Consider the following 21,549-nt stretch of genomic DNA (forward strand, 5'->3'; position numbering starts at 1 on the left):
ACCTGAACCAGTGGATGAAATAGCATGGGTTGTGCATGTAACTTCAATGTTGCTCTTATCTGTTCTTGTAGGCAACAACCGTATGTTTTACGCAGTCCTCGGCGTCGGCTTGGAGTAGAAGTGCAGCTACAAAATCGACTGGAAAATGCTTATAACACTAGTCTCACTCTTCATTACTCCAGAAACCTTCATTTCAGCAGCCTGACTATACGGGTAACAACACAATCTCTCCCTATTAAAACATAAAAGCATATTAGGACAATTATTTATCATTTACTATTAAAGATCATAATTATGTATACAAAATATACATTAATGTTCAATAGTTTAGGATCAGAAATTCGTTTTTTAAAGAAATTAATACTTTTATTCAGCAAGGATGCATTAAATTGATCAAAAGTGACAATAAAGACATTTGAAAGAATCTTGAAAAAAAATGGATCACGGTTTCTACAAAAATATTAAGCTGCACAACTGTTTTCGACACTGATAATAAATGTTTCTTGAGCAGCAAATTAGTATATTAGAATGATTTCTGAAGGATCATGTGACACTGAAGACTGGAGTAATGATGCTGAAAATGCACACTGCAAAAAATTATTTTCTTACTTAGTATTTGTCTTGTTTTCAGTCCAAATATCTAAAAAAATCTTACATTAAGAAGCATTTACTAGACAAGCAAAAGTTTTTGTCTTGTTTTGGGGGAAAATAACTCAAAATTAAGGGAGTTTTTGCTTAAAATAAGCAAAATAATCTGCCAATGGGGTAAGCAAAATAATCTTAATTCAAACAAAATTATTTTGCTTATTTTAAGCAAAAACTCCCTTAATTTTGAGTTATTTTCCCCCAAAACAAGACAAAAATGTTTGCTTGTCTAGTAAATGGTTCTTAATGTAAGATTTTTTAGATATTTGGATTGAAAACAAGACAAAAATACTAAGTAAGAAAAGCATTTTTTGCAGTGCAGCTTTGCATCACAGGAATAAATTACATTTAAAAATATATTCAAATGGAAAACAGTCATTTAAAATTGTAAAATATAATGTGTAATATTACTGTTTTTACTGTATTTCTGATTAAATAGTTGCAGCCTTGGTGAGCATAAGATAATTATTTAAAAAACATTAAAAAAATAACTAGCCCAAACTTTTGAATGGTAGTTATTTAAACAAAATATTATTTATACAAAAGTACAGTATATTCCACTGTCTCATAAACTTCATGTTTGTCTTATTGTCTCTCTGTAGGAAGGCGCGCAGTTTAAGATTGAATGCACGGCTCTAAGCTCAAACAGTCTCTCCTGTAATGTCAGTTACCCAGTGTTCCGCTCTCACTCGAAGGTAAGGCTCCGGAAAAAGAAAGGTTTGTCGCCATGATTCATTAAAAGCCATTTTGGTTCATTGACCAGTGATTCTCCCAAATGACTTGTTTTTCTCAGGTGAACTTCATATTGGATTTTGAGTTCAGTTGTACGTCTCTCATCAGTAAGGTCCAGATGAAGCTTGTTGCTTCCAGGTACACACACAACTTTAAATCATTAGCAAACGGTGTTATCCAGGGATGTCATGCACATGCTTGGTGCCCTAGAAAAAATACCAAATAAAAACAAAACATGTTGATTGGAGAATTAGCCCTGTGGGCAGCACTCTGACATATGTACAAGTTAAGTTTACAATTCAAGGACAGTCAGTAATCACCATGCATTTTAGCTAGAACAAGTGTGCAACTTAATTATCTGACATTTTTGGCACAAAAAAAGGCATGACACTTCTGTGCCATTCTGCGCACACTGCACCAATATCTGTAACATTTGAAAATACACATTCAAAGATGTAAATAAAGGGATCTGTTGATATGTTAAAATGTATACTGAATGTGTATCTGTGTGTTACGACAGTGACAGTGTGGAGAATGAAGGCACATTGTCGGACAACAGTGTTCAGTTACAGAGTATTGTACAGTATGAGCCTGATCTCTTCATCACAAGGTTAGTTACTTAATGTACTGATCCAGTACACATCTCTGAATGCCTGCCTTTCTTAATCGCATAATAATAATAATATAATAATAATAATAATAATAATAATAATAATAATAATAATAATATTAGTGACCATTAAGAAAGGCAGTCAGAGATGATGATGATTATTATTATTATTATTATAAAAAATGAATAATATAAATTAAAATATTATACATAATTTGAATAACAAATGTATGTATTATTATTATTATCGTTATTTTCATTAATATAATAATTATAATAATACTTCTAATACCACAAAAACTATTACTACTACTACTAATAGTAATGTATATATTATTATATTTATTAATATGTAAATATTACTATTTTTATCAGTATTATTACTATTATATAATTCGAACAAAAAGTTAGTATTAGCATTATTTTATTTTTATAATAATGAAAATACTACTACTACAATAACAACAATTACTAGTAAATGATATAAAATAATATTAAATGCTATTATTATTATTATTATTATAACAAAAATTATTGTTGGTATTAGTATTATCTTAATTATTATTTTTGTTAAATTATAATTATTATAAAAAAGTATTGTTATTTTTATGTTATTTTTACCACTACAACTACTACTACTATTACTTCTACTAATAATATAATAATATTTATATAATTATTATTATGTTTTTCCTTTATATCTTTCCCAACATCACCTTTTACACCTAATTACAACCTCAAAACTGTATGCATGTCCAGTGTACAATATCCATATGTGGTGGTCTTATTTCGGTTCAATTCACTACAGTGACTCTAACCTGAACCGCTATGAGGTCCATCCGACCAGGACAGTGTCAGAGGGGACAGGACCTGAGTTCTTCACACAATTCAGGGTGGGTGAAATTAAACCTGATTGGCTCATCGGTCTCTGTTCAAAATCAAATAAGAAAGAAAGAGTATGTTTTTTGTTATCAGGTGCAGAATCTGGGCTGTTACGCCGTCAGTAATCTGGAGCTGACCGTCAATTTGCCCTCCATGGCTTCAGGAGACAGAGTTTTCGCGACTGTGGTTGATGCATTCTCTCATAATGTTAGTATCTCACTACAAGGCTTTCTGTAATTCTTACGCACCTTTGTGTTCTTGTAAAGTTGATGTTTTTGTCTGCATTTATTTGTAGGCTTCAGGTGTGAACTGCAGTATAGTCAGTGATCTTTCAAAGTTGAAGTCCAGTCAGAGAGATGTACGTCCACTTCACCCAGAAGACATGAAGAAAACTGAACTATTGGTGAGAATACAGACACTATGTTCAGTCACAGTATGGTTATGAAAGAGATTGAAAACCGAATAAGTGAATTTAACTCCATTAAGTTTTTAAGGCTTACAACCGAGCGAGTTCAGTTGATTTGTGCGGAACAGACTTACAACTTGATATCTCTGCTGTCAAATCGCTTATGTTAGAGTTGTTATAGTATCTTTTTATTAGACACATAAAATATATTTGTAGAATAGCCTGGGCATTATGGTACCAGGAAAGTTCAGTAGGACGCTGTATACAGTATGTCTTATCTCAGCAACAGTTCACAGTGGAGAAATACACACCAGTTACTGAATGGAACAATCATTAATCAAGCTGCTATTCTGTTTACATGTGATGTATACTTTCTTGGTATATGGGATTAAATATGTTCTTTTTAGACTAGTTGGCAGCACGCCACCATCAAAAAGATGTCAGAAGATTTGATAATTAATTGTGGCCAGCGAATGGGATGAGCTAAGCCCTTGGAAAATGCCCAAAAATACACTTATTATGTAATGGGTTGTAAACAGATTGTAAGAAACTGTATAAGAAAGTCAAATGATCAGCTGACATCTTGACTTTGTTGACTGGACCGTTAAAGTCTAAGTCTTGATTTCTTGCTAAGTGGGAAAGACTTAATTATTCCATAGTCAACCTCTTTTTGTCTGGTCGGAAAGTGAGACAAAACTCCTGTTAAAGAGTTAGCTCACCCAAAAATGAAAATTCTGTCATCATATACTGATGTCGTTCCAAACCCTTAAGACTTTCGTTCATCAACGCACACATCAGTTGCGGTAAACGGATGCTCAAGCATGTTCGCTTGGCGTGTGTGAACCAATGAGATTTATTTTCATGTGTTACGCAACACGTTTGAGCTTCCGCGAGAGGTTTGTTCTCGCGCATGAAGCAGGTTCGGTTGAGCTTCTGTTTATGTTCGCTGATCAATGTTTATATGTGAATAAAAGCCCAAATTAAATCTGTTCATCATATAAAGTGATCGTGTCTTTTCAGAAAATGTGGACTAATCCGCTCAGTTCATATGGATTAGTTTTACGATCTCTTTATGAACTAAATGTAGAGATAGAAAGCTCTCAGATTTAATCAAAAAGATCTTAATTTGTGTTCCGAAGATGGATGAAAGTCTTGCGGTGAGTAAATAATGACCTTGAACCATGACCTTGGGTGAACTTTAAGTGTATAGGTGGAGGAGAAAGAAAATAAAAACATGCATGAAATGTTTCCAGAAAATAATTTTGTATTCATTTTTAGAATTGCACTTCCTCGTGGTGTGTAGAGGTGGTGTGTCACGTCCAGCAGCTACTGAAGGGAGAGACAGCCTTGATCCGCATCACCAGGAGAATACACGACAACTTCTTCAGACAGGTGACATCTCTCACACTTACGGTATTCACACACACACTCTTTAGTACGTGCCGGCAGATGGTTGCAGAGGTCAATAGAAAGACAAAACACACAAAATATGCACTAGGATCTGTTTGTGTTTCAGTCTCTAACCTCTAACTCCTGTGTGCTCCTGGCAGGCCAAGTTTAAAGCAGTGACGATTGTGGGCTCTTACCAGCTGTCTGCTCGCGAGTCCAATCTGATTACAATGGGAAATGCTGCCCTCTTGAGGGAGGTGAGAGAACTGACGGGACATAAACTCAAGCCATTCATTGAAAAAAAGTGTTGGATTTACATGATTTAATCAAGTACATCTGTCCCGCATGAATCAATTAAGTTAAACAAACATAATTAATATAACGGAATAAGTCATTATTAAGTGACCCAATAAAATACCAAAGTGATTTTAAATGGCTCCCTGACAGGATTAAGTCAATCAATATCATATATTTTTATGTCCTATATTATGTCCTAATGTCCTATAGACTGAATTTTAAGGCTGCGTCCGAAAGCTTAAAGGCCTTTGCACACTGAGTCCGAAATTTTCGCATGCGTTTTTTCGTATTCGTGATCCGAAAAATTCGTCACGCACAGAGACCTTGCACACTGAGTCTGATGCGTATTAATGAATGCGTTACGGAAAAAAACGCAAAACAACACAAAATGCCGTCTTCCACCTCCTTATCAAGGAGCTGCGGATTATCCAGACCGATTCAAAGTTGAATGTCAGTAGCTCCGTTTGATGCTTTGCTAGCGATACTGGAGCCACATATTAAAAAGACCACCAATTACCAATCCTGAACAGAGACTGGCCGTATGTCTAGGATCCGCGCACACACACACACACATACACACACACACGCGGTTTACATGGAGTTGGTGTGCTATAATTATAGCTGTGATATCGTAGTATTTTTTATACAATAATATTTGTATATTTAATTGTAGGTATCTGAGGAGCACTGGTGATTCATTCACCACCATTGCCAGCAGTTTTAGGTTGGGCATCAGCACTGTAGATGGGAAAACGGATGCGAAAAACGCAGAAAATCAAACCTGTTCCGATTTTTTTTTTGACGGACGAAAGTTTCGTAGGCAGTGTGCAAGCGTGATTGACATAACGTGAGGTCAAATTAATTTTTTGACGTGCGAAAATTTCGCATGCGAATTTCGGACTCAGTGTGTAAAGGCCTTAAAAATGCTGTCTTCGGAGGATACCGAGGTAGGAAGGCAATCAATGCACGTCCGAATCCAATGTTAGCTTCACTTCCTGTTCTCGTCACCTGAGATACCTTTGTAGTGAACTTTTATCTTCTAAAGTGTAGGAAACTCAGAAGTGAAGACCAGGAGACTTTGGGATCGCGTTCAAACAGAAGTTATTCTTTTAATGAGAACTCTCTGTGCGTAGCTGCAGGTCGTCCGAAAACAGTCTAACTTAACAGTACAAAACAATGCAATTTATCTACATTTCAGGGGGAGGGATTATACAGCAGGGGAGGAGACATTCAAACAAAGGAATGCATATGTTGTGTAGGTAAAGGACACACCTTTGACATAACGGTGTGACCCGTCCTAATTCAATCAGCATAACAGTGTCATTCAAATGCATAGATGCTAATCCAATCACTCAGGCAGTATTGCTCTAAACTTGTCATGGTAAATAGTCAGCAAGTGCATAAAGACAAAAGACTTAATGTCTCAAACACTTACACGGCCTGACGTAATCTCCTTAGAATTTCCTCAAGTTTACTTCAAAATGTAAAACACAAATATAGATAATGTTTTCAGTTATATTCTATTACATTGGAACCTAGATATAACAATGTATACATTTGTAATCTTACACTTTCATAGATGTATCCTTCGCTACCTTTGATATCCCACAATCCTATGCGTTCCATTCTGTGACAGTTGAGCTAAAAAATAAAGATGGCGTCTGAAAGTTGCGGTTGGTGGTCAGTTTGTGGTTAAATGTAAGTTTTTCACTACTGGTCATTTCGTGCAAGAAAATGCTATTGTACTACTTGCCTAGTTCTCCACAAAGCTCGCTCTTTTTTTTTGCTGTAGATCCTTAAACCGTTACACTGCCTCAGAAGTCTGTCCAGAATCAGTCATGTGAGATACTTTTGCACACAAAGGCTGCCTTCAAAGTCAGCTTCTTAAGTTAAACGAACGCAGCCATAAGATTGTACTACTTTGCTTACAAACTATTGGCTAGCAATAGCACAAATTAGCACACGAAGGGCCCTATCTTGCACCCAGCGCAAATGACTTTGTACACCGACGCGCGCTTTTCCCTCCACAGAAGCATGTCGCTAAACTAGTGAATGAACTTGCGCTACCTGGGCGGTTCAGCGCAAAAAAGGAGGCGTGTTCCGGCGCAAACAATCCCTGGTGCTATTTTGCTGTTCCATTAAACAATTGCGCCACTGACCAGAAAAAACCTAGTCTAAAGTCAGTGGCGCGTTGCGCGTTGTTCATTATGCTATTTTAAGGGCGCATGCTTGACCATAATGTATAGCGTGCACAACGCGCATACACTTTGCTCATGTAATCTACACAGATGCAACAGTTATTTTTGCAAATCATAAATTGTTACACTAAAAAAATATTAACACATGAGATGACGGAAATCATTGTGGTGTGCCACGAAGATGTGAAAAAATAGGCATAAATCTAGCTTACAAATGATTCAGGCTAATTGTAATAATTAAGGATAAGACCTGTTTGCCCAATAGTGGCAAGACATATATGTATATAAGGACATCTGACAAATTGGTTTGTCCGTCAAGAACCAGGAAAAAAAATCGACTGAAAAACTGAAAAAACTGAAAGACTGAAAAAAAAAAGACTGTGAAATCACCTTTACCATAATGTACAACATTACAACTTCACTTCTCTGTCTTTCACTGCTCTTACAAGCACATCAGTCTCCTCGGCTGTGAACCGCTCCTGGCGTGCGCCTGGTAAATATGCCATAATAATAGCAATCCATAATGGAACTTGCGCACCTGCTTTTAAAGGGAATGTTGGATGACGCTCTGATTGGTTTATTCACGTTACGCCCAAACCATACCTATGAATAATGAAGCTACTTCAGACCAACCCATTTTAGATTTGCGCCGGGCGCAAGAGCCATTTATCCCGCCGGGAAAATAGCAACAGCGCCGAGACCCGCCCACAAAGTTACTTGCGCTTCGCGGTTTGACATTTGCGTTTCAGATCGTTAAAATAGGGCCCTAAGTCTTAAGTATTAATCATTACTTGAGCAAAGCAGAACTGGCATTTGTTGTCCACAGCCTAAGCAAATGCTCCACTCATCTCCGCAATGGTACACACCCCAATCACAACACAATTGAACATAAAACACTTATCTTGCTCAAAAACACATAAAATAACACTTTGTTTCAACATTTTACTCTCCCTATTAAGTCCCAAGATAAGCATGCTGGGAACCAGTTTCAGAAAAATCTGCACAATTTTTGAGTACTTGATTGTTTCACATTCGCCCCAGGTTAAGTTAAACTAGTAGATTGCACATTTTAGAGAATTACATTAATCAAAAGCAAAGAAATCAAGTTTAGAAGAGAAACAATGTTGTTGCATAGATCACAAGTAATATGATTGAGTAAATTGGACAATACATGTTTTCCTGTTTTTGCAGTTACGTATAGAGGTCCAAAAGTGTGAGAACACTCGTGAAATGTTTCCGTTTTATCCCCCCCCCCATCACAAATTATATTGCAAGCATGACTAGAGTGAAAATTTGAGTGAAAAAATTCACAATTACAAATTTACTTATTTGTTCAGTGACCTAGACATTTTTTATTTTATTTTTTTGATAAATACTAAAGCCTTACATTTCGAATGTAAGATTTTAAACTTTTAGAAACCCATTGTACATAAAATCATGTTTACTAATGTAATTTCTACCATGTTATGTTTTTTCATTAAATAGCAGAAAAAAATGAACCCTTACCTAAAACTCCACTTACATGCACCTGTAAACTCACTCGCTGTCTCTGTATCTGTGTGTATAGACAGTTTTGGAAGTGCTGAAGGGGCGTTCGATCCCAATTTCTCTCTGGATTCTGATTGGCAGCATCATTGGAGGACTGCTGCTTCTTGCACTCTTAGTATTCGTTCTTTGGAAGGTACGGAACACAACAACTTTAAACAAGCAGGCGCACAGCAGAGTGGTTACATCCGCAGTGAATTAGTACTTAAAACACTGAAAAAACCCTTTATATATATTAAATACTAGCACTCTGCAGTCTTAACCAATGTGTTGAATGTTTCTTCACAGTTGGGGTTTTTTACAAGAAAACAGAGGAAGGACGAGGATGAGAACGATGACAACTGACACTGCAGCACAGATTGAACAGAGTTTCCTTTACAACAAGGAAATATGCCATTACTTCCCCTTTGAGACATGACACTTCTGCTCCAGGACCACAAACGATCCATTATCAGGTCCAGGTGGAACCTAGACTTGTTTTTGTGTGCTTATTTTGGGAGGAAATTTGCAGAATGGATTTAAACCTGGTAAAATATTATAGACGGAGCTGAGAGCACTACACAAATGTGCCAAAATAATACATAAACACGCATAAGGGGCGCAGGATGCGTAAATTTGGAGAACGACGGGTGTATCAGTTCTTGCGGTTGAGTCGAGTTTATTATTCACTTGCTCTGCCGGGTCATAGGGTCTCACACCTAACATTTTATTTGGATTCTGTTGAGGCAATTAAACACATGAATCCCAGCATATCGTAAAAGAGAAGAAAAAAGGTTATCTGGGAGATTCTCTGGCTTCACAGCATTGCATTGATGAACCGGAAAACAAGCAAATGCACTATTTGTAAAAAATAATGAAATGTGTATTTAAGTTGAAAACATGGTATAATATCAAGGTCACTGTGATTTTGCCAAGACAGACATATTCCTGGATCAACATATTTTGTTGATCCTGGAACTAAATTTCTGTATGAAAATTGTGTCCTAATCCTACCCTACCCATAAGTTATCCCAAAAATCAGAGGAAAATGATGTATTGTGTGATGTGCAGTGAATAACACTGATGCAGAAGCACCTAACTTTGGTTTTAAGGCTAAACTTGACATAAACTGTAAACTTGTCCCTCAAATCTTACTGGTTGATTGGAATGTTGTTCCCGGATCAACAAAGATATTGATCCAGGAACATGTACTTGGTGAAATCACGTTCACCACAATTTAAATCAATCAGTTTATTTAATTTGTTTCCTTAACAGAAATCACAATGTTTCAGTCGCCATGGTCAATGCACAGGTTTGAAAATTGTTTTTTCATTTTTTTGACAAATTATTAAATAAAAATTATAAATTGTAAACCATTATAAAAAGAATTCCAACTTTATTTTTTCCCCTTGAAAACAAATAAAATAGCATTCACAGCTCCGCAAAACACTCATACTGTTAAATACAAATCAGTCCTCTTTGCAAATGAAACGTCTGTTTGAAAATAGCATCTCAAAATAGCTCCATCTACTCTTTTTTTATCCTACCCTTCTTTATTTCACACAAACGTAGACATGTATGTCTTCTTGAACTAGCTTACAGTTGTATAATAACTCTCAGCGAGAGGCCTGTGTAGAGTTAATGTAGGATTCCAGAAGAAATATGGTCTCATCCACCTGGTTTTCGCTGGAATCCAACCTGCCGCCATGAGCACAGAGAGAAGAAATGAGATTAATGATTGGCTGAACGTGAATCACGTGACTCTGATCCATGTACAGAGAGTAATTGGTTTGTGTAGTACTTGTTAATGTGGTGTCGCAGGGACTCGAGCTGCTGTCTTTCAGGGGCTGTGATCATCTCCTCCACCTCCGTCAGCTGCTCTGTCTCCGCCCCTGTTGCCTGCAAGGATGCCAGGATGGCCTCAATTCGCTGAGACTTTTCCAAAAGTCGCCTGTCAAAAACAGTGAACAGATTAATGGCATAATCAAAGACTACTACGTAGATGAAATGTTTTGTATTGTCAAAAAAGGAGGGACTTGCTTGTTCTCTTTGGTCTCATAGAGCCGCCTCTCGATCAGGTTTCCAACTGTCTGTATGGTGTCCACACACAAATATATATCAAGACATTATGAAAAGCATTAAAAAAGGATGCTCATGTGAGTTCTGTACCTTGTAGCAGTGTTGCAGCAGCAGTCTGGCGGTGGGCAGCTGAGTAACGGTGTACAGGTAGAAGGTGCGAGAAGGGGCGTGGTCTGGTGTTTTTGGAATTTCCTTCACATGCAATACACAAAGAGTGATATGAAGCCTGATCATGATCCCGTTTACACTTGGTACTAACATTTATCTCAGATGGTCCAATCACAAGTGGACAGTGCTCAATAGAGCTGTAATCAGTTTCCAAAATGTTTTGTTATCACTCAAAATACTTTCGGGGGTAGTCAGAAAAACATGACTAAATTGTATTGTAGTGTAAATCCAAATCCGTCATGAGGCATCCCAGACAGCAGTGACGCACCGCCTACTCACCTGTCAATCATCCACTGAGCTAAAATATATATTTTTTAATTAAAAGTATATTTGTGAGCAAATGTCCATTTTCCTGCTACATACTATGTAAACAAAGATTTTATTTGTCTAAAAGAATGCACCTAGGGTGACTTTAGGGTGAGTAAATCATGGGCTAATTTTAATTTTTGGGTGAACTAACCCTATAAAGGACTGTTTTTGTACAACTAAAGTAACTGGAAGCTGCTGACAATGGAAGCCTTGCACATTGAAGGTGAAAATGGTCGCATCCGCTCTTCTGTTGGTCGTTAAATACGTCTGTCATCAAATAAACTTTTGACATGAGATCACAGCAACCACAACGATCCAATCAATTCCCAGTGAACAAAATCAAGTCCTGTCCTATATTTTTTTATGTTTGAGAAGCCACTTCACTCAGGCCCTGTTTACACCTGGTATTAAGATGCGTTTAGGTCGATCAGATCACAAGCTTGTCCACTTTACCACTTCCAGAGGTAGTTGAAAACACATTCGACTGGATTGCTTTCGCAGTGTTAAGGATTTTAAGGAAACGAAAGCTGATACTCTTCTTATTAGAGCTGTGCGATATTGAAGAAAAATGCGATATGCAATACCTTGTTAAATAATGCGATATTCGATATGCGATACGATATTGATTGAAGTGTGTAAAATCTATTTAAATTATGTTTAAAAAATGATTTAAAAACTGAGAATGATACTATTTATGTGTTTCACATCCTTTCTGGGAAAAGAAAGCATCGCTACAACTTCTGAAAGTGACCAGCAGTGTTTTAGCAAACATTTATGTCACAAATCTGACAATATAATTTTAACATCAATGTAAACAAACAAAACATGTAATGCCAATATTTAAATACCAAAACTCTTTGACTTGGTAATATATAGTTATATCAACCTTTGTGCGCACGTTTCGGTGTGTGTGTCAGACAGCAGACAGCGCGAGACTGCAAGGAGTTGTTTTTCGCAAGTTATTGCATTTAATAACTCATTTTAACGTCAAGCAAGTCACAAAAGTAACAGTCGTGTGCCCAGTCTATTCTCGGCTATACGCATCGACCTAAAACGTACACTTTTCACAATGTTGAAGTAGCCTGTTAAAATCATTCAGATATTGCGTGCCATTGCGATATAGTGATATGTACATTTGCGATATTTCGATATATTGTGCAGCCCTACTCCTTATGTAAACATTTTAAACTTCATATGTAAATTGCACAAGCTTATTTCGTCCATTAGATTAAAAGATCTGAAAAAGTACATACATTTACCTGTCCATAGACTCGAAGAAGAAATCAGGACAGAAGTGGTTGAAAGTGGACAAAAGAGACAGATTCAAATACTAGGTATAAACAAGTATGTGTCTACCTCGTCTACTTTTGATCCGATCGAACAAAACGCATCTTAAAGGGTTAGTTCACCCAAAAATGAAAATGATGTCATTAATTACTTACCCTCATGTCGTTCGACACCCGTAAGACCTCCGTTCATCTTCGGAACACAAATGAAGATATTTTAGTTGAAATCCGATCACTCAGAAAGGCCTCCATTGGCACAATGCACTGTTCACTCTCAAGACCCATAAAAGGTACTAAAGACGTCGTTACAAAGTCCATCTCATTACAGTGGTTCTACAATAACTTTATAAAATGACGAGAATAGTTTTTGTGCGCAAAAAAACCCTAAATTAATAATAATTATAATAATAATTTATTACATTTATATAGCGCTTTTCTAGGCAATCGCTCAAAGCGCTTTTACATAGAAGGGGGAATCTCCTCAACCACCACCGATGTGCAGCATCCACCTGGATGATGCGACGGCAGCCATATTGCGCCAGTACGCCCACCACACACCAGCTGGTTGGTGGAGAGGAGACTGAGGGATGATACCAATCGTATATATATATATATATGGGGATGATTAGGAGGCCAATGGGCAAATTTGGCCAGGATGCCGGGGTTTCACCCCTACTCTTTATCGAAGGACATCCTGGGATTTTTAATGACCACAGAGAGTCAGGACCTCGGTTTAACGTCTCATCCGAAAGACGGTGCTTGTTACAGTATAGTGTGCCCATCACGTTATGAATCAGTGAGTCGATTCAGCAGTTTGGCGGTTTGACACGCGATCCGAATCATGATTCGACTCGCTGATTCATAACGCTTTGAAGCTTCATGATGCATTATTTTGAAATTGGTCATCACTATAAGTCGTTATTTAGGTTTTTTTGGCACACAAAAACTATTCTCGTCGCTTTATAAAGTTATTGTAAAACCACTGTAGTGTGATGGACTTTGTAACGACGTCTTTAGTACCTTTTATGGGTCTTGAGAGTGTACCGTGCATTGTGCCAATGGAGGCCTTTCTGAGCGATCGGATTTCAACTAAAATATCTTCCTTTGTGTTCCGAAGATGAACAGAGGTCTTACGGGTGTCGAACGACATGAGGGTAAGTAATTAATGACAGAATTTTCATTTTTGGCTGAACTAACCCTTTAATACCAGGTGTAAACAGGGCCTCGGATATAATCACAATAGGGAAGAAAATACTATCGCAACTCCCATTTAATGCTGACTTTAATATCAGGTGTAAACTGGGTCAGAAGGACAAGCAGACATTGAACAAGAACAATGATACTGAATTATATATATATATATATATATATATATATATATATATATATATATATATATATATATATATATATATATATATATACCGTATATAAACAATACATATGAGTATGTTACCTGTAGCTGGACCAGGTTCTCAGACAGGAGAGTGTACAGCATGTCTTTGGCTTCTTTGGCTGGAATCATGGCAAAATCCTCCACCTGCTTCTGTTCCAGGTGCCGTTTCCGTAGTAACAGACGAAAGATGCGAGCCGAACGGGAACCAAACCTGATGTAAAGCAAAGAATCTTAGAACAAAACCAAAAGACGTTTTCAGCAAGCTAAAACACTGACTCTACTAACCTCTCTTGGACCACAGACTCCAGGGTTGCTCTGGCCAGGTTAGCCAGTGCACGGTGTAGATCTGACCACAGGGTTAAGGGTCAACCAATCCATTGCAAGTTTTCAACTATTTTGTAAGAAGATTATTAGAAATATACCATTCAAAAGTTTAGGGTTGGTAAGATTTTTTTTTTTTTAATGTCTCCGATGCTCACCAAAGCTGCATTTATTTGATAAAAATACAGTAAAACAGTAATATTTTGAAATATTATTTCAATTTAGAATAACGTATCTGTCAAATGATCATTCAGAAATCATTCTGATTCCGATTTGGTGCACAAGAAGCATTTCTTATTATTATCAATGTTGAAAACATCACATTTTTTGCAGAAACTGATACATTGCTTTCAGGATTCCTTGATGAATAGAAAGTAAAAGACAACAGCATTTATTTGAAATGGTAATCTTTACAATATAAATGTATTTTGATCAAGTTAATATGTCCTTGGTGAATAAAAATATGAATTTCTTACTGACCCCAAACTTTTAAATGGTAGTGTAAATAATAAATAAATAAATTATAATAAAATGATTTGCAGTTAGACATGGAACGTTTCCTTTCGTCTTTCGGGTGGTGTTTTAAAGGGATACTGACGACATACATTCCTCCTCCGCTGTCACCTGTCTTCCCCACAAATTCCATCTAGGAGGTAAAGCAAAGATAATTAAGTAATTTAATCTTTGGATAAATAGCAAATATAAAGGAGTGTGTATTCGTGTATGCATTGCTTTACCGGATCGTCAACCAGGAGAGAGAGGTATTGGTCTAATATTGGCCTGGCGATGTTGTAATTGGATGGAAGAGCTCGGAAAATCTGATGGAAAACAATAAGGCTTTGATCACACCTGAACACTTATCTGATTTGGTTTTCTCAGTAAGTGCCGCACAAAACAAAAACATGCATGTTTATCCATTACCTCGTTTGCTGAAAGAGCTTGTGTGAAAGCAGCGTTAGCCGTCGTTGTAACTTCACTCATCCGTAACATGGTTCGAACTATCTCACTGCTAGTCTACAGGGGAGAGAGAGAAATTTAGCCAATAAAGACCTACATTCTACCAACGTATTATTTCCCTCGAGGAGAAAGTCTAAATGTGAGAATCCAGAACATTCTGTTTCAGATTCACCAGTGAAAGAATATTCAGTCCACAGCCTAATTATATCTCACAGCACATCTTAGATGATGTGATGTTTATAGTCACCTGATCAAGTTTACAGGAAACAGCATTAATGATGGCCTGATCCCTGAAGTGCAAGTGAAAGCGTTCAAAATTCACCTGCCAGAAGATCCCTTCATCACCACTCTAGAGAAAGAGAGTTTGAAACAGATGTACTAGACATGAAAAACCCAACTAAAGAAAATGTGTGATGTCGTCATCATCTCGATCGTAATACTTCATTGTTGTCTGTTTTGGCTTTCTTTGCTGCACGCTGGTCAGCTTCACCATCCTCACTTGAGCGTCTGCGTTTTCCTTTACCTGGATGAACACAATTCAGCCGCTTAAGTTTTAGTCTCAATGTGTTTGAATATTTCTAGCTGAGAAAATAACACTAAATAACAAAAACATTTGCTCATTGTATTTTCCAATAAGCGGCAGCGCGGTGCGCAAGTGAACGCAATAATCTCAGTCAAAGAATAACCATGAATCAACATCTGAAGGTATGTTGAAGGATACATTACAACTTACTGAAACGTATCATATATCGTGTAATCGCTCAATCAGTGTTTCAACGGCGGAAAGATGTAAATAAAACATCTTGTGAACAATGTCACATAGAATAAAATTTACCTCAGGCATGTTTTCAGTCCAATGATCCAGTAAGCAAATTCATTCAAATTTATGTCAAATTAATATTTCCACACTAATTAAGGATTATGTTTTGATTTGTGAAGTGTATGTTGCTGTGTTTAGTAATTCTGAATGGATCCATGTACTGTAGTAGGTATATGCAGTCCGGTCAGGGCAGTTGGTTTCGTTTTTTTTAAGGCATCTCCATGTGGTCCTGTATGATATCGCAACTTGACTTGTCCAAAATGTAAACAAGCTCTTTGCTGTTGCACTGTGCAGACTATACACTGTGAATTCTGAAAAGTTTTTTATATAATGTTTTTTTTTGTCATGGGTGGTTTGGTGTGCATGAATTTGAATTGGACTCCTTATATCATTTGGTTATTTGGTGTCCTTTTGGAGTCTCCAAGTGTCCTTATTTGGAAAGACATCTAAATTTACCTCGAGAAAAGCTTGCAGAAAATAGTTTTGTGAGAATTCGAAAGGGGGCCAAACACAGTATTAGTATGGTGTTCCTAATAATCCTTTAGGTGAGTGTATATGGATTAGCTAAAATTTGACTGGCATTGTATACACCATATGGGTTGACCACTAAAAACTGTGTGATTAGTGTTTTGACAGAAGTAACTGACCAGTAAGATTGATATAGGGTACTCTGTAGCAATCTGGGTGGCTCTCTGGTTCAGAGGGCTGTGCTACAGCTGGAGGAGGAATGTCAACCGCTCCTGAGTTTGATGATCCAACTGAGGCCATGGGAGGACAGCGCTGAAGAAAATGAGTCTCCACCAACTGGGAAAATGCAGAGACAACCTCACTGTAGTCCATACTTTGACCCTCTGGTACAAAAAAAAAAAGTTTAAATAGGTAAGTTTCAAATGGAAATCAAGACACAAGAAGGTGGGCTGAGCATGAAACATGTTTCAGATGCAATTTTAATGAACCCTTTTACTATTTGTCTGGTCCATTCTACAAGATCCAAACTCAGACCCTTTGAAGTGGCCAAAAAATGTTTTGAATGTATTTTTGGTTTTTATCTACTTTTCAAGTGTCATTTTCATGAGACCCAGCCAATTTAAATATTATTATGATATAGTATTAATGATAATGATTATTAAAGTTCCCCTGTAGTCAATAATGTTATCCCTTAAAACTCATCTTTGATCACCAAAATTATAAATTTAAACGTTTTTTTCCCCTGTTTTTTTCCACTTCATGCCTTAAAATAGCTTGATTGTAACTCTACACCCTTGCTTCATTTAGTGTACGTGGATCCATGAATATGCAAATGATCCCCGCCTCCTCTCACTCACACCAGTTCAAAAATCTACTCTGTCAACTTTACTGTAGTAAATGCTGCACAATGCAATGGTATCGCTCTTTACACTGTCGGACACATAATGGTAATTAATATGATTAGCCTTTTGCCTGACTACATTATCAAGCAGCTAATAATGTGCTGCTAATGTTACGCAAACCATGTTCCCATTCGCCATCTCAGTCCCAGTCTAAAAATCAGCATCCTTAGAAACGCTTGGAACAACTTAGAACGTCAGTGAGGAAAGGCATATAGTAGTTTTTTTTCATATCAGCAGAAAAATATACCAGTGTTAACCTGGCTTCTCTTGAGATTCCCCTGCTTCACAGAGCATAGTAACTGATATGCTTAATCCCGCCCACACGTCTGCTTGTGTTCTTACCTGGCATATTGTGAGTCAGCCTGTCTGCTACAGTCTTGACTGTGCTGCTCATAGTCATCTGGCCTCTCTGCAGTATCTCCTCAACAATGAGCTCGCCTGTGTCCCCATAAAGACTCTTGGCAGTGTAGATGTAGCGTGGATAACGAAGCATGTGTATGATGCGCTCACAGCTGATGCGATATTCCACAGGTCCCGCTGGACCACGACGCCCAGGACCAAATGTACACATTCCATGCTGCACCAGTACACACAGAGATTTCTTGACCTAGCAGGAGGAGTGTGTGTTAAAGAGAAAAGAGCCAGACAGAGAGAATCCAGAACCAGATAGTGAAGAATGGTATGTGATAACAGAGACACCTAAGTAGAAGATATTACCAGGTCAAGAGCAAGTTTGGTCTCGTGGGCAAGAGCTCGCAAGTTCAGAACACCACTGCGGATGAGATGAGTGCCCACTTTCTCCACCACATCTCCAAAGTGCTCCTGCAGTAGCAGCCCACACAAACGCACCTCTTCTGTTGTCATCTTCAGGAAAGAGAGAAACAGCCAAATCACTAAACACAGCTGATGAAATAATAGCCCCTTTCACACATAGTCTTAACTGGTAAATTACTGGTAACAGATCCTGTGTGAACAGGACCTTTTCAAAAAAGGAACAAATCATCAGCATTGTGGCTCTGCAGTTGTATACTATTACGCGCGCCTCATGTTTTTAAGAGCTCTGTTTGATCATCTGTTATGTCTGTTACTCAGACGTCAAAAAGATGTTGTCAAGTTGAACAGATAGTGAAACTTAAGCGCTTCTCCTCATGCGGGAGGATGAGGACAATGGCGCAACGTTTAAAAATAATTTCCGATGACTGACATCACATAATTAATTTACCGGTATTTTATTGCTGATGTGTGAACGGTCTCTTACTGGTAAAAAGCCAGAATGCCGTTGCTTGTGTGAACAGCATAATTGCGTATTTACCGGTAAAGTCATTCAGGTAATTTTACGGTAATTTACCGGTATTGCTGTGTGAAATGGGCTAATGTGTGTACTGTTATGATGTATGGCTTTATAAACATTTGACAGACTGATCTCATGAAATGGCGTATGTAAGACACGCCAATTCATATGCCATTTTGGCGTGCTATCAAGACGCATAATCGCTTTTTAGCGTGTTTATCAACGCCGTTTCATTCTATCCCCCTACACTGCCCCTACCCCTAAACCTACCCATCACACACACACACACACTCACTGCCCCTAAACCTACCCATCACAAGAAACATTCTGCATTTTAACATTTTCAAAAAAACAATTTAGTTTGTTTAGGGTTTACATTCACGCGGAATCACACGGCGTAGACATAAACGCAGAATCACACGCCGTAGACATACACGCGGAGATGATGGTTCGTTTCGGCGTACACATACATGCGGAATCACACGGCGTAGACATACACGCGGATAGCTCAAAATGCGTACAGATAACACGCCATTTGGCTTTAGAAAGTGGCGTGTATGTTTACGCAAAGTCATGATGTCATGTTGCATTTGAACCAGAATTTTGCTGGACTTGACAATAGTGTAGAACTGTATTTTTAGTGGTAGCATATCATCGCAGTTGGTTAGAAACCTTGGCCAAAACAGCTGAATATTTTACAATAAATTAAAAATATATTGTTTTTTATAAATATAAACAGACTATAAGTTCAAGTTTTATATTTTACAGCGTTAAATCCCGCCAAAAATGTATTTGATCAGATCATTTAATGTAACACCTGCCGTTCTGCAGTACCGGTACCCGCTAAATCTGATACCCATGTCGGTTGCTTTAAAACGTTCCTGTGAGTTAGGGATGTGACGGTGAGGAAATTTTCCCACCGGTTAATTGATGTGTGACAACACCGGTAATACCGGTATCACCGGCGGAGGCTTTTAAATCTAAAGTAACATGCACACGACCGCTCTGAACTGAAAACGCGCCGGTGCGCACACACCGTGAATGACAGCTCGTCTGTAAATGCGCGCTCTGTGAGGCCATGGGTGCGTCTCAATCAGTTCCCTAGTTCAGTAGGGCACTGATCAAGCATTGATCAGTCTATGATTGAGATGCACGCCATGAATGAATAACAGTTCGTCCCCTTGTTTATACTCGACGCGCCCACACGAGCGCGAGGGTGCGCGCGGCAAAAAAATGCACGGAGGCTCGCACTGCGGAGCAAGGCGAAAGTAAACAATGCGCGCTCTGTGCGGCCGTGCACATTTTACTTTCAGTTTTGAATTAGCGCCAATTCGGCTGCAGGTTGCTTGAATTGTGGGTTCATTGGCCTATTATTTTTAATGAAAAACACAACAACAAAACAAATGACAAACTCCCTTAAATAGGCGCTTTTACGTTTCGCTTTGAAACCAAATCTTCCGCTATCATCAGTCAGCTCCTCACTCTTAAATCTGATGAATGACTCCTGCCGCTGCCGAGACTCACGGTCGGATCCTGCTTTATTAAGCAGATACGTTCAGTTTTTATTTGTATTGTCTGTTCTCTAACTGAACTAAATTATTTTATTACTATAAAAAAATCAAAGACGGTGGGCGGTGCCACGGTGGGCAAGTGATGTACCGGTGTTGAGTGTGGACACCGGTAACACCGGCAACACCGACTATCGTAGCAAGCCTACTGTGAGTGTTTGTATAAGCGCTCTGTGAAGAGTGTCAAAGGTTTCTATTTACGCGTTTTTGCAGCGTTGAGCTTTATAGCCAATACCAGACATATCTGTTGATCGTGTGAACGCAATGGCCAATCAGATGCATTTAAATTAGAATCCACTCAAAACACTGCTGGTTTTGTTCAGCATGAGTTGTGCATGATCGCAAATCCTTTCATTTCAATAAGGGATTCCTTGCACAGCAACATAGATAGCTTCATTGATTATAACGGAAGTTTTCGCAGCTTTTGCTGGCTTTTTGTATATAATATATATGTTTCATTCTTATAACAACACATTGTAAGTTTCTGGATTGACAACCATATTTAGGATAAATGCGTGATTGATTGGACAATGATAGCAATGGACGGAACAAATCAAACTGATTCAGTATGTCAAATGATCTGTACATTAAGTCTTGAAGTGTAAATGCAAAATGATAGACCTGCCACCTTTTTATTATATGTTAACAATGTGTTACTTTGTGGTTCATTTTATAACTAACTTCAAATCAGTCATTCAGTGCCTGAATAATAACACACATACCTTGGTTTAAACCAAAATACTATACTACAGCTACTACTACTATATAATCCTAAAAGATAAACATGATATATTCTTGCAACATATAAATTATTTTAAACATTTTTACAGGTATGTACATATATACCACAAACACATTAACATTTAGTCAGGAACAGTAGTCTGACCATAAGTGGACATTAATGTAGTAGACATGTCAAGTAGACTTCATGTTGTATGCATGCTGTAGCTAAAAGCGGCATACTGAAAGCAATAAAAGAGCATCCAATTAACAACATAGAGGAATAATCATATTTATGTTGATGAGTGAGACGCATTACGCATTACACAAACTAAGACAAGATTAAGTTAGTTGCTGAATGGCCTTTGTACAATTCATTTAAAAAAATATCGTAGCCTAATAATGCACAAAAAACACAATCATGCACATACACAAAAATGAACCTACCTCAACAAAGTATGTAGCTGGACGTTTTTAAAGTTGAGATGAGTTTATTCTCACATGTGTTGTTCAGGCGGTGTGTAGTGATCAGCACTGACGGATTTCCGTGGTATGATCATGTGGTGCTCTGCTCAAGTGAT

The 21,549-nt window shown here is 37.8% G+C and overlaps 2 protein-coding genes across 2 annotated transcripts in view; one reads left to right on the forward strand and one right to left on the reverse strand.

Annotated features, from left to right (window-relative positions):
- Window positions 1-10,063, forward strand: part of itga10 (integrin, alpha 10) — a 58,101-nt gene extending 48,038 nt beyond the window's left edge. Inside the window, exons 21-31 of the mRNA XM_079836944.1 lie at window positions 72-213; window positions 1,248-1,340; window positions 1,439-1,515; window positions 1,898-1,987; window positions 2,796-2,880; window positions 2,963-3,076; window positions 3,165-3,272; window positions 4,554-4,667; window positions 4,826-4,921; window positions 8,727-8,840; window positions 8,993-10,063. Coding sequence (XP_079693070.1) covers window positions 72-213; window positions 1,248-1,340; window positions 1,439-1,515; window positions 1,898-1,987; window positions 2,796-2,880; window positions 2,963-3,076; window positions 3,165-3,272; window positions 4,554-4,667; window positions 4,826-4,921; window positions 8,727-8,840; window positions 8,993-9,049 — 1,090 coding nt within the window. The 3' untranslated portion in view covers window positions 9,050-10,063. The remainder of the gene's footprint in view (window positions 1-71; window positions 214-1,247; window positions 1,341-1,438; window positions 1,516-1,897; window positions 1,988-2,795; window positions 2,881-2,962; window positions 3,077-3,164; window positions 3,273-4,553; window positions 4,668-4,825; window positions 4,922-8,726; window positions 8,841-8,992) is intronic.
- Window positions 9,923-21,546, reverse strand: polr3c (polymerase (RNA) III (DNA directed) polypeptide C). The gene is made up of 15 exons (XM_079836945.1): window positions 21,416-21,546; window positions 18,107-18,253; window positions 17,732-17,996; window positions 16,667-16,870; window positions 15,640-15,722; window positions 15,447-15,548; window positions 15,164-15,256; window positions 14,980-15,060; window positions 14,837-14,888; window positions 14,207-14,267; window positions 13,982-14,132; window positions 10,853-10,954; window positions 10,724-10,773; window positions 10,485-10,634; window positions 9,923-10,381 (listed from the first exon to the last, which is right to left on the reverse strand). Exons 2-15 carry the CDS (start codon window positions 18,251-18,253, stop codon window positions 10,300-10,302), a joined length of 1,623 nt encoding a protein of 540 aa, XP_079693071.1. The 5' UTR covers window positions 21,416-21,546; the 3' UTR covers window positions 9,923-10,299.
- Between the last annotated feature and the right edge of the window lie 3 nt (window positions 21,547-21,549).

This window comes from Gobio gobio (assembly GCF_949357685.1).
Source record: "Gobio gobio genome assembly, chromosome: 15".
NCBI lineage: Eukaryota > Metazoa > Chordata > Actinopteri > Cypriniformes > Gobionidae > Gobio > Gobio gobio.

What these genes read in the sequence shown, in the direction of transcription:
- polr3c (XM_079836945.1), bottom strand. Translation starts at nt 18,253, where the DNA reads ATGACAACAGAAGAGGTGCGTTTGTGTGGGCTGCTACTGCAGGAGCAC. An exon ending in GCTGACTCACAATATGCCAG is followed by an intron (nt 16,871 to 17,731) that starts GTAAGAACACAA and finishes TTTTTGTACCAG; the next exon opens with AGGGTCAAAGTATGGACTAC. An exon ending in TGCTGCAACACTGCTACAAG is followed by an intron (nt 10,774 to 10,852) that starts GTACAGAACTCA and finishes GACACCATACAG; the next exon opens with ACAGTTGGAAACCTGATCGA.